Raw genomic sequence first — 12,587 nt, 5'->3', positions numbered from 1 at the left:
ATATATTTAAAGTGTAGGGTTTTTAACTATATTTTAAATTGTTTTAATTGTGTTTTGTGTTTTAGATTGTAAGCCACCCAGAGGTTTGCAGATGGGCCAATATAGAAATGTGCCAAATAAATAAATAAAATAAGTGTATAGCATCCATTTGCAGATGGCTGCACCTCAATAGGTAGATTCTGGACAGTTATTTTCCACCAGTCACAGAGATTATGGTCCCACTGCTTCAAATGTAGGACAGATAACTTTTCTTCCCATGGTGGAGTGAAACTATGTAGGGACTGATTGAAGCGACCTTCCAGGCTCAGAGACAGCATCCCTCTGAATACCAGATTCTGAGAAGAGGGGAGAGGGGATGGCTGCTGTCTTCAGGCTCCAGTTGCAAAACTCTCCAGGGGCATCTAACTGGCTACACTGAAAAGAGGATGTGGGGTGGATGGATCTTTCTTGTCATGTCTAAATACAATAGCTGAGTTACACCATAAATTAACAGATCACAAACCTGTGGAAACAGACTGTTTCCTTAACACCAACAGATCTCAGCAGGCACTTAAGCACTATTGTTGTCATCCTCTGCACAGAACTGGCCTTGCATTGCTTTGCAGCGTTTCTGATTGCCCAACGTTCACCGCCACACTCACCCGCAGTTCCTGAAGGTAGAATTGCACCGGGTCGTAATTCACCACTGGGAAAACAGAGGTTTTCACTGAGGCGTTGCTTTTTAACATGCCCCGGCTGAAGGATTTGACTGGCCGGTCCACTGCCTCCATGTGCCGCGGAATCTGCTTGGGGTTCAGGTGGATAAGGACGTCATAGAAATCCAGAGGTGGGCGGAAAACCATCTGAAAGAGGAAAACCCAAAAATGCTGTTTGAGGCAGAGAAGGTATGGAGCAGGGGGAAGCCCAGGCCTCAACAACATCCAGCCCCTGCTCCTGGAAATGGAGACCTCCTTCAACATGTGAGCAGCACTGCCACCTCCAAAAGGGAAGGCAGCTGCTCTATCAGCACATGTCACAGAGAAGAAATGAAAATGGCTTCTTTGTAGACACAGAGAAACAAGCAGTGCAGAGGGAGGCGGCAGACCTGGTTGGTTTTAATGCCGTATGCCTTGGCCAAGACCAGAGAGATGATATATAAATGCAATCAATTAAATAATGAGGTTGTTCTCACAACCAGCTCTACCCGGGTAGAGCTGGTCCCAAGAACCTCCAGGATCAGTCCCAATCCTGGCAGTTCCCAACTGGGTAGCCCAGGACACTTTCTGTAACCCAAATGTCACCAGCAAGGAACACAACACTGTTGCTTTGGAAGACCCCCAGCTCTCAGAGGCTGCCTAGGAGCAATAGAGATGCTTCAGCATTTAGCACTCAAAAAGGACTTTTCAGTACTTTTGAAGTAGGTCAATCTCCAAGACCTTTATGCACAAAAGTAATTTATTTCTAAACAAAGACACTGTGGGGGCCAGTTGGCTCTTTCAATGGCATTCCAGAAATGTGGGGCCACCAACAATAAGGCCGTATCTCTAGTTACTGCCAAATGAACCTCAGCTAGCAGTAGAGCAGAAAAGCAGAGCCTCAGTGGCCAATTTCAGTGTCCAAGCAGGTTGATATGGGAGCAGGTAATCCTTAAGGTAGTCCGGCCCCAGGTCAACTTTTTGACTTAAAAAGGTCAAAAACAGCATTTTGAATTGGACCTGGAAGAAAATTAGAAGCCAATGAAATTGGAGAAGGAAATATGTTGTATGCTCCCACCGAGTTGCCCCTGCCGGTATTCTGGTGGCAGTCCTTTGCACCGACTGAAGCTTCTCAGCTGTCATCAACAGTCGCCTCACCTAAAGTGTATTCACTACTGCCACATTCTACATTTTCCCCTGCACTTCTGCTGCATCACAGCATATGTACACAGCTGTCGTAAATCTGTCAGGCTAGCCAGACAAAGCGTAACAGAGGCAGAAGTAGAACAGCAAAACTTAACAGGAATAAATTCTTCAAACCAGGTCCAGTCCGAATCAATCCAATAAATCCAAACAGAGTCCAAAGTGAAATCCACGGGCAAGGTCAACATTGCCCAGGGTCCAAACACGGTCAAGCGGCTCCTTAACTCTTGCTGTTTCTTGGAGCGATGCCTCTCCACAGCTGAGACCGGTCGCACCTCCTTACCCGGCTCTAACTCATCTTCGACTCCCTGTGCGTCAGACCCACTCTCCTTTGCAATTTCTGGTCCTTGCCCACCCTCCTCTGCTGTCAGCTCTGTCTCTGCCTCCAACTCCTCCTCAGAGTCTTCCAGCATGCCCATGACAACAGCCCTTGTCATTGCTAGGCTCATCCACTGAACATCTTCTTCACACATTCAGAAATATGCAGGAAATCTGTGCTAAACATACAATGGGAAGCTGGGGCCACCTCCAGCCTCAGAGGCAAGATGCCTCTAAATCCCAGTGGCAGGGAAGCAATAGCAGGAAAGGGGACATGCCCTCATCTCTTGCCTGTGGGTTTCCCAGAGGCATCTGGTGGGCCACTGTGGGAAACAGGATGCTGGACTAGATGGGCCTTGGGCCTGATCCAGAAGGGCTGCTCTTATGTTCTTAACTGTCTTTTCACTGATGTACTTGGTAAAAATACATCCTCTGTACAACATGCAAACACCCCACTATCTGCAAATGGGGTTTCTTGCTACTTCCATGAACGTATAACAACGGAAGCTACCTGAATATACCATTTCCCTTGTTCAATGGTACCAATATGGCTATACAGAGTATTGCTTTCTCTGAAGTTTGAAAGATTTAGTGAATACTTATTTTTTGACACACCAAAAGGACAGCACTATGAAACACAAACAAACAAAAATCCAACAGGAGCAGGAGGCTCCTATATAGATCTGTTTTGCAGAAGCCACCCCCACCCTTCAATGAGCTCAATGAAAAGCCAAAATAAATAGAAAAATAAATAAGACAAAAATAGGAAGGAATAGCTGACTTTGATGGTAATAGAAGACAAGCTCCAAAAGGAGCAACGGGCCCCTACAATGCCAATTGTTCATCACTGCACTGGTCAATTGGTGCATGGCTCCTTTCAGAGCTCGTCTTCTAAAGAAATCACTGCAGCTGTCAGCAGTGACACAGGAGATGAGAATTCCAAATTTCAGAAGTGGTTTTAACTGAGGGCATAAGCTTATGTGCCATAATGCTTTGTCCCTTCGTGCAAAATCGACCCTTGGGCAAAAAATGCAAGTGGACTGGGAAGAGAACATCATGCTATTCTGCGAGTTTGTTCAGAAAGAGTGCATGAAACACAGCTTAGCTCCCAAGGTCATAGTTACCATAGATGATGTGCCCATGACTTCTGATGTGCCTGCAAGTCAAACAGTAGATGAACGGGGTAGAAAGTATTGGCATCACAACCAGAGGTCATGAATGTACAAGTTTCACAGTTGTGGGGGCATGCTCTGCAAGTGGTTCTGAAGGACAGCCACTTGTTGTATTCAAGCGTGTAACAATGCCTCAAGAGAAGCTGCCAACTGGGCTAATTGTGATCTGTAACAAGAAAGGCTGGATGAATGTGGAAGTGATGAAAGAGTGGACTGAGCGTTGCTTTCGGATGCACCCCAACGGGTTGTTTATGCTGAAGTCTTTGCTTAATTTTTGATGCAATGGCTGTACACAAACAGCCCTTGGTTCAAAAATTAAGAAATGAAGCTGGGGCACACACTGCTGTTATTCCAGGTAGGTGAACAGGTAATTTGCAGCCCTTGGATATACCTATAAACCATGCTTTCAAGTCCCATATAAGAAAGGAGTGGGATAAGTGGATGCACTCTCTCCAGCACCTCTGGACGCCAGCATCGTGCCTCATATGCAGAAGTTTGTGACTGGGTAATACAGGCTTAGAAGGCTGAGAGCACAATTATTAGTGGTGGCTTTGTGAAGGCGGGGCTGCCACACAGTAGCAGCAGCATCCAATCATCATCAAATGCAGGCACCAGTGATCCTCCCCCAAAAAATGAGATGGATAATACTGTGACTGAATCAGACTGTGCAGGATTCTCTTCGTGTGAGGAAGATGAAGAATGATCTGTTTATGTGAGCGGTGGTCTGTTGGTTTTTTGAGCACATTTGAGCTTGAATTCATGTATTTTAAACTTGCTTACTGGTCAATAAATGTACGATGCTTCCTGAGATATAGTCTCTGAGAATTTCTTGCTAGAAAGCCCACACCTCTTTGTCCCAGCACGCGCCCCCCAGCCCTGCCCTCCATTTGCAAAATAATGGATAACCCCAGCAGGTTCTTGGTGAGAAAATACAGTACTTAGTCATTGTTCAGCTGAGGTTGCAAGGAAAGGGGCGGGGAGAGGGAAGGAATGAACCCTTTGCCATAGGATTTTACAGAGCTTACAAAAGCCAACTCTTCTGGACTGGAATTCACAAGAGCTCACTCTGCAAGATTACCTTTTGGGGCTGTGATTTATCCCCAACTTTACAGCTACCAATTTAGCTGACTCAGTCCTAAGCAGGTCCCCATTCACCAAGCAGAAAACGGAAAACTGGATGCAGCTCAAGTGACATTAGCACCAATGCCATCTAAGCATCTCCCCCAGATGCAAACAACTGAGTCACTCACAAGCAGAGTTCGCTGGGTTCACTCATCACCTACCCGACCAGGCCAGAATCCACATCACAACTTGTGCAGGCTCCCAACCCCAGCCCTAATTAAAATAAAGTGAGGTCAGCGCTGCAGCTGCATGTCAGGATTAGGAAGTGGCTTGTCACCCTCATGAGGGCCTTCAGAAAACTAAGTCATACGTGTTTCCCACTCCGGGCAAATACCTCACTGCTTCAGACAATGCAAGCAAAGCACCTTGGTAAACAATGTACTCTTTGCAGAGCTTTGCAGTTTCCTCTCCATAAGAGGAAAACAGAAAAAAGAAACAAGACATCAAGGCAGATGCAGGAAGAATGGAACAAGCAAACACCAGAACTGATGGCAATTTGGATCCAACCCTGGCAAGTTACGGTGAGCAGAACTAGAAAGGGACCACTAAACAACTCTGCCTCCATGTTTACTAAAGATGACTAGCAGGAAAGGCCCAGACAGGACAGGTCAAAAGGGCTGCCTCAAGTACAGTTTATCAGCCACAAAACTACCATTCATCACCAGAAGGAGAGGTCATCTTCCCTACTCCCCGCCCCACCTAACTATTAGAGCAACTTACCAGATAAAAACTACGTTGAACAATGAGCAAGGGGAACCTAAAACTGGCCCCCACCAATCAGTTTTATTGAGTTACTCTAACAGTACAAACCATTAAAACACATTAAATTCGTAATGTTACACATGAACAGTAAAGTGTGATGTATATTGCCTGTCAAAACAATTGTTTATTATTTGTTACTGAAATAACGTGTTTTTAAAGCTTGCAATCCTAAATAATAAGCTTAATCACCCTCATTCGGTCTTCTGGAGGTAGGTCGCTAATAACCCCATTTTACAGAAAAACGTGAATGGATTGATTGCCAAGAGAGGTCATAGTGAAGGGAGTATTTGAACCCATTGATGTTATGTCTTCTACTCCTTTAAAGCTGTGAATGGCTTTTTGGCTTGCTGTGGAAAAATTACCTTCACTTCCTGGCTTCCCAGAGGGTCTGCAAGTTGCTCCTCCAAAGTCCGAAGAGATTCCAGAGCCAACACAAGGAGACGCTGCAGGATCTGAAGGGGGGGGGGCGGAAGAGGAGAGGGAGAGGTTTTCACAGGGGAGAAGCAAGCACATCCAGAGCTACGTTCAGTATGTGTGGCCACCAGCTAAGACCCAGGACCCGCAGGGACCTGCCGAGAGAGCTGCTATCTGTTCAAGGCACTCTCCTCTGGGACACTCTCTTATTTCACCAGAGAACCAACCAGGCTGGAGGCAGCAGACTCTGGGCGTGCTCTCTGTTGGTGCACCATCTCCTTTGCACCCCACATTAGTTGTCTCTCCAGGCCTCCTCGCTGAAGGCAGTAAGTGAGGGGAGCGGGGGGGGTTCTCCCTTGCCTGGAGGGCCTACAAAATCCTGTAGCCAAGGAAGGCAGAACCAACTCTGTGGCAAGGAAAGAGAGCTCTCCAGATTTATAGCCCAAGTACCACTCAAAAAAATTGCTTATTTTCTTTCACCCCCTCAATGATCCTGCTGGTCAGGGGTTACCAAACATTTTTTTTTTTAATTAAAAACGTTTTTATTACAAAAATTTAGTTCCTAGTTTTTAGCTTTTGACTAATAACTTCTTAAAGTTGTTGTTTTAACTTTGTATTTTAACTTGTTTAATTTTATTATTATTATGTTTAACTATGTTGTATCTATTTTAAATGTTGTGAGCCACCCCGAGCAGTAAGGTACTGGTGGCGGGGGTGGGGCAGGATTAGTATTTTGAATAATAAAATGTTATAATAATAAATTAAATGAATAGATGGTGGGGGTTGTGATCCAACAACATCTGAGACTCAAGTTTGAGAACCCCTGCTTTAGAGACTGGATCCGATATAGTGATGGGGTCTGAGCTGTCGGTAACTGACCAGGAGAGGGATCTTGGGGTCGTGGTGGACAGCTTGTTAAAAGTGTCGACTCAATGTGCGGCAGCTGTGAAAAAGGCAAATTCCATGCTTGGAACCATTAAGAAGGGGATTGAAAATAAAACGGCTAATATTATAATGCCCTTATACAAAACAATGGTGCAGCCACGCTTGGAGAACTGCGTACAATTCTGGTCACTGCATCTAAAAAAGGACATTGTAGAAATGGAAAAGGTGCAGAAGAGGGCAACCAAGATGATCAAGGGCCTAGAGCACCTTTCTTATGAGGAAAGGCTACAACATCTGGGTTTTTTTTAGTTTAGAAAAAAAGATGACTGTGAGGAGACATGATAGAGGTCAAAAGGAAGTAATTTTTCACACAGCACATAATTAATCTAAGGAATTCTCTGTCACAAGATGTGGTGATGGCCACTAGCTTAGAGGGCTTTAAAAGGGGCTTAGACAAATGGAGGACAGGTCCATCAATGGCTACAAGTCTGGTGGCTATAGGCCACCTCCAGGCTCAGAGGCAAGATGCCGCTAAATGCCAGCCACCTCCGCCCCAGCTCTGGAGTGCAGCCAGTGGAGAGGAATGCAGCAGCCAGGGCTCACACCTGCCCCTCAGCACCTGCCCAGGGGCCAGGAAATGGAGCTCCAGGGCTGGCCGTCTGACACCTCAGACACAGGTGGTCACCTAGAGGGCCAATTCTGGGGGAGGGGGTGCGGGCAGAGGGTGAGAATAGCCAGCAGAGAATAGCTGCCCTGTGCATGGCAGTGAGAAGGAGATTATACCTGTTGAAGTCCATCTGGCCACTGCTGCTGCCCTGTGGCCCAGCTCCGTAAGGAGTCCACGCCTGCTGCGTGCCCTGCACCTGTGGCTCAGCTGGCCAACATTCATGTGCAGTGGCCACGTAAAGCCGCTGGGGCGGGGCATGCAGTGGGTGCATGCTGGGCAGCAGGGCGGGGCAGCTTACCCCAGTCAAGGCCAGCTGCAAAGTGTGTCTCCGGCACTTTCCCATCACCACATTAAGTTGAATTATATTCTGCACATTACAGAAACCACGGGACGTCAAAATCATACTTTGCCTAGGACACCAAAACTCCAAGGCCAGGCAGTAGCTAGCCAGGGACAGGAACTGAGGTGCTACCACGAAGGTCAGAGCCCAGCTCACCTGCACCGAAGGCCCCTCTTTGGTCCACACCGAGTTCTGCCGGTCTCTGGGGGTAGCGATGAACATGACAGGGAGGCGGGGCCGGGCTGCCACAAAATCATTCTTGATCTCCACGTAATCTGCATCTGGATGCAAGAACACATCAGTGTCAGAGGCGTAAGGTCGCCAAACTCCAGAAGGTGTCTTCAGAGCTCGCTAGCTCTAAAGCTACATAAGACAAAGGATTGTATATATATTTAACCCCAGTACAGCATCTCTCCAGTTGATGATACTGGTATCTCCCTTTAGATGCTGGTATTTAGGGAGAGGAGAGCTGGTCTGGTGGTAGCAAGCATGACTTGTCCCCCTAGCTAAGCAGGGTCTGCCCTGGTTGCATTTGAATGGGAGACTAGAAGTGTGATCACTGTCAGATCTTCCCCTCAGGGAATGGAGTCTCTCTTGGAATAGCGGAAGGTTCCAAGTTCCCTCCTTGGCTTCTCCAAGATAGGGCTGAGAGAAATTCCTGCCTGCAACCTTGGAGAAGCCGCTGACAGTCTGTGAAGACAGTACTGAGCTAGATAGACCAATGGTCTGACTCAGTATACGGCAGCTTCCTATGTTCCTATCTCCCTTTAGAGCCCTTTGGGGCAGGGAACAATCTTTTTATTACTGTGCTATGTGAACTGGGCTTTTTTTCACATCTCCTCTGGAATGGAGGGTGTGCATTCACATACCGGCAAGATTTACCCCGAAGTCCCTACGAGCTATCGGGGAGCACTTCACACACGATTCGGGTTTTTCATTGTGCGTTAAGAGTGTAGCCCAATTTATATTTGGGGTTAAAAATCCACTTCTTGTGTCATTTGGGGGAGGGTCAGCTTTGAACTCGCAGTAAAGCCTCCCCGTAAACTCACAGTGACGCCTGCTCTGAGAACAATTTTGTTGAAACGTAGTATATAGATTTCACTAATGATAACTAGTATTGTTCGTAGAGCACCAACCATGTATGTGGTGTGTAAGCCAGACCCGGGTTGCAGCGGAGCCAGAAGTGTCAAAACCCCTCTATCTCCCTGCCCAGTTCCAGTCTGGCTCGCAGATGCCATTTTACGAGAAGAAGGGGGCAGGGGCTGCAGTGCCAACAGATGCACTGAAAGCAACTCCTGGTTGGGCCCAGTGTTATGGTGGGTGTGGAGACTTTTTAAAACAGGTGACTCTCTCATATTTTTTTCATATTTTCGTAGCCGAATAAGGTAGCCAGGAGTGATTGTGGGAGGCCTCAGTGCTTTGCTTATCTCTTGGACCTGCCTCATGACTAGCAACAGCAGAACTCATTATTCAAAAGAAGCCACATTACAGAAATAGCATTAATTCGCACAATTTGTGCAGATTGCAAAATCCAACTTAAACAGAACTCTGATCTAGTGTAAAGTACATCCAGCCCGGACTGTATAATACATATCCATCTGGCCGTAGATCTGCATCTCTCCAGTTCCAGTCTTACAGTTTGGATGGAGTTCTGCTGCTCCACCTCCAGCCTGCCAGGGGAGACCAAACGTTGCAGGATGTTGTGTTTGTATTCAGTGGGTTTCTGTATTAAGGGGCCACCGATTGTGGGACCACTGTGTGACTGTTTCACCTATAGTTTGGTATATGTAACCAAAGCGTCTGATGTGTGAATTAGGCCCTTGGATTGACATCCAGGCTGTTTCCTGGGGATGGGGGCAGGTACTTCTATCCACTGTGCATCTTGGTTAGGCCATCGGAGAAGGCCTGCTCTATGCTTGGAACTGCTTCCCAGACGCCTGTGTAAGGCTTCCTTATGATGATTGTTTTGAATATGATTAGGTACCACTTTTCAACAAAAATAAGTTCTAAGAGCAGTTTACATAGCAAAAAGAAATGAAAACATAATTCCCTGCCCCAGAGGGGCTCACAGTCTAAAAAGAAACACAAGGGAGACACCAGCACAGCCACTGGAGGGATGCTATGATCCTAGGAAGCTGCTCTGTCCTGAGTCAGACCCCTGGTCCATTGAGCTCAGCATTGTCTACTGAGACTGGCGGCAGCAGCAGCAGTTTCTCCAAAGTTGCAGGCAGGAGACTCTCTCATCCCTATCTGGAGATGCTGCCAGGGAGGGAACTTGGAGCCTTCAGCACACAAGCAGGCAGGTTCTCTTCTCAGAGCAGCCCCATCCCCTAAGGGGCATATCTTGCAGTGAACACACGTAGCCTCCCATTCAAATGCAAACCAGGGTGGAGCCTGCTTAGCAAAGGGGGCAATTCATGCTTGCTACCACAAGACCAGATCTCCTCCTTGGGGCTGGACAGGGCCAGTTGGTCTCTCCCCGCCCCCACAAAATATGAGAGAGTCACCTGTTTTAAAAAGTCTCCACACCCACCACAACACTGGGTCCAACCAGGAGTTGCTTTCAGTGCATCTGTTGGCACTGCAGCCCCTGCCCCCTTCTTTTCGTAAAATGGCATCTGCGAGCCAGACTGGAACTGGGCAGGGAGATAGAGGGGTTTTGACACTTCTGGCTCCGCTGCAACCCGGGTCTGGCTTACACACCACATACATGGTTGGTGCTCTACGAACAATACTAGTTATCGTTAGTGAAATCTATATACTACGTTTCAACAAAATTGTTCTCAGAGCAGGCGTTACTGTGAGTTTAGGGGGAGGCTTTACTGCGAGTTCAAAGCTGACCCCCCAAATGACACAAGAAGTAGATTTTTAACCCCAAATAGATTGTTCCCTGCCCCAAAGGGCTCTAAAGGGAGATAGGAACATAGGAAGCTGCCATATACTGAGTAAGACCATTGGTCCATCTTGCTCAGTATTGTCTACAGCGGCTTCTCCAGGGTTGCAGGCAGGAGTCTCTCTCAGCCCTATCTTGGAGATGCTGCCAGGGAGGGAACTTGGAACCTTCTGCTCTTCCCAGAGCGGCTTCATCCCATGAGGGGAATATCAACCATGATTATTATTGCTGTGCTACAATTTCATGGACCTTCTGGAACATGGATACTACCCTCCTTAAAAAGGCACCTGAGACACAAGATTGTTACTCTCTTACTCAAGTCACCAGGAGCAACATGCCCTGCAGTCAACTTTCTCCAATGCACCCACTTTCTCCTGGGGCCATGTAGAGGACTGGATGCCAGCCTGGGCCTGGTGGGTGGACGATCCTTTTTTGATTCATGAGCCATTGCACTTCTCCATCTCAGGGCCTATGAATCTACAAAATGCCTCACAGCTACTTTGTCACCCTCTGATCTTCACACACCCACACCAAGGGAGTTTCCTTCTAGAAACACCATTTAGGAAATCTAATGAAAAACACTCCCACTTCAATCTTCTAACCATCTCAAGCAAGCAAGGGGGAAACTACTGGCTTTGGTCCAAGACGCTAGGGACAGGGAGCTATGAGATCAGGCTATTAAAAACCTGTTTAACAAGACACCTTGCCAGATTACAGGAATAAAACCTAAAAAGGAGGAGGGGGGGAAGGGGGAGAGAGAGGGAAAAGAAAGGAAACTAGTATTCTTGCACCCCAGCTTGAAGCCCTTGGATAATTCACTGCATAAGCTCAGGAGGACAGGCATACAATAAAAATCGTCACAGACCTACACAAGTGGGAGCTTGTTCCAACAGGTATTGTAAAAGCAGAAGGCTTACCAGGCAAGGAAGCGTCTCTGATCACTATTCCCAAAACGTAAACCTACCAGTGGGATACAGGAAGTGTCCCATATCTCCTCTCAGTGAATGTGTGGCCAACAAGAAGAAAGCATCTCAATAAGCTTCTCCTGGTTAACTGGTCATCCAAAGGCACTGACCACAGAAGCGTGGAGCTGACAGGCTGGTTCATATGCCAGCAAACCCTCCATATGGTGTGCTCCTCCACAGACATAGAAATCCTAGATTTTCAGAATTGGAATGGATCTCGGAAGTCTTCTAGTTCAACCCGATGCTTTGTGCAGGAAGCCGCTAAAGCATCCCCAACAGATGGGTGCCCAGCCTCTGTACGAAAACTTCCAGTGAAGGAGGAGAGCTCACCACCGCATGAGGCAAACTGTTCCACTGTTCAACAGCTCTCACAGTTAGGAAATTCCAAATGTCTAGCAGAGATCTGCTTTCTTGCAGATTCCTGGTTCTCTAACCCTGCCCTCAGGAGCAACAGAAAACAAGCCCATTCCTCCTGTGTGACAGCCAGTAGCAGCCCTTACAGGTGGCACGGAAGACAAGTTGCAGGTGCCTCTCCTCTCCCCATTCCAGCTGCCTTGCCTTCTCCACTGACCCCAGGTGCATGGGTCGTTCATTCGCCCAGCAACCTGGCCCTATCCACCCCCAGCACAGTACCTCCAGTGCCTGTTCCTGGTGTCTATCTTATGTTTCTTTTTAGATTGTAAGCCCTTTGGGGACAGGGATCCATCTTATTTATTAATTATCTCTCCGTGTAAACTGCCATGAGCCATTTTTGGAAAGGCGGTATAGAAATCGAATAAAACAACAACAACCACCAACACCACCCAAGTGAATGAATAGCTCACACGCCTGAGGTTAACATGGCAGCAGGGAAGGCGAGGCAGAGAGAGAGCAGGAATGAGCCCTACCTGTAGCTTATTTTCCACCACCCCCACCCAGATGGGCCATTAGTGCCAAAAGCCCTTCAGGTATCTGAAGCTGGCTCTCTTATTTGCCATTCTGTTTTCCAGGCTAAACGTACTCATCTCCTTCAGCCGTTCCTCATGACTTGGTTTCCAGATCCCTTGCCATCTTGGTTGTCCTCCTCTGAACCTAGTGTATCAGGGTTGGACACAGTATTCCGAGTGAGATCTGACCAGCGCAGAATAGAGGGCGACAATTGATTCTCGTAATCTGGACACTCTTCTTATGTT

The 12,587-nt window shown here is 47.4% G+C and overlaps 1 protein-coding gene across 2 annotated transcripts in view; it reads right to left on the bottom strand.

Moving 5' to 3' along the window:
- NOL6 (nucleolar protein 6) overlaps positions 1-12,587 on the bottom strand; it is an 83,903-nt gene that overhangs the window by 17,991 nt on the left and 53,325 nt on the right. The window contains exons 22-24 of one of the 2 annotated variants that reach the window (XM_053292505.1): positions 7,714-7,838; positions 5,614-5,703; positions 642-842 (exon numbers count right to left, since the gene is read on the bottom strand). In XM_053292505.1, coding sequence (XP_053148480.1) covers positions 642-842; positions 5,614-5,703; positions 7,714-7,838 — 416 coding nt within the window. The remainder of the gene's footprint in view (positions 1-641; positions 843-5,613; positions 5,704-7,713; positions 7,839-12,587) is intronic. The other variant, XM_053292506.1, reaches the window with a different exon arrangement.

This window comes from Hemicordylus capensis, chromosome 2, assembly GCF_027244095.1.
Source record: "Hemicordylus capensis ecotype Gifberg chromosome 2, rHemCap1.1.pri, whole genome shotgun sequence".
Lineage (NCBI taxonomy): Eukaryota > Metazoa > Chordata > Lepidosauria > Squamata > Cordylidae > Hemicordylus > Hemicordylus capensis.
The sequence above is the reverse complement of the archived record's forward strand: the minus strand, read 5'-3'. Positions and strand labels throughout refer to the sequence as shown.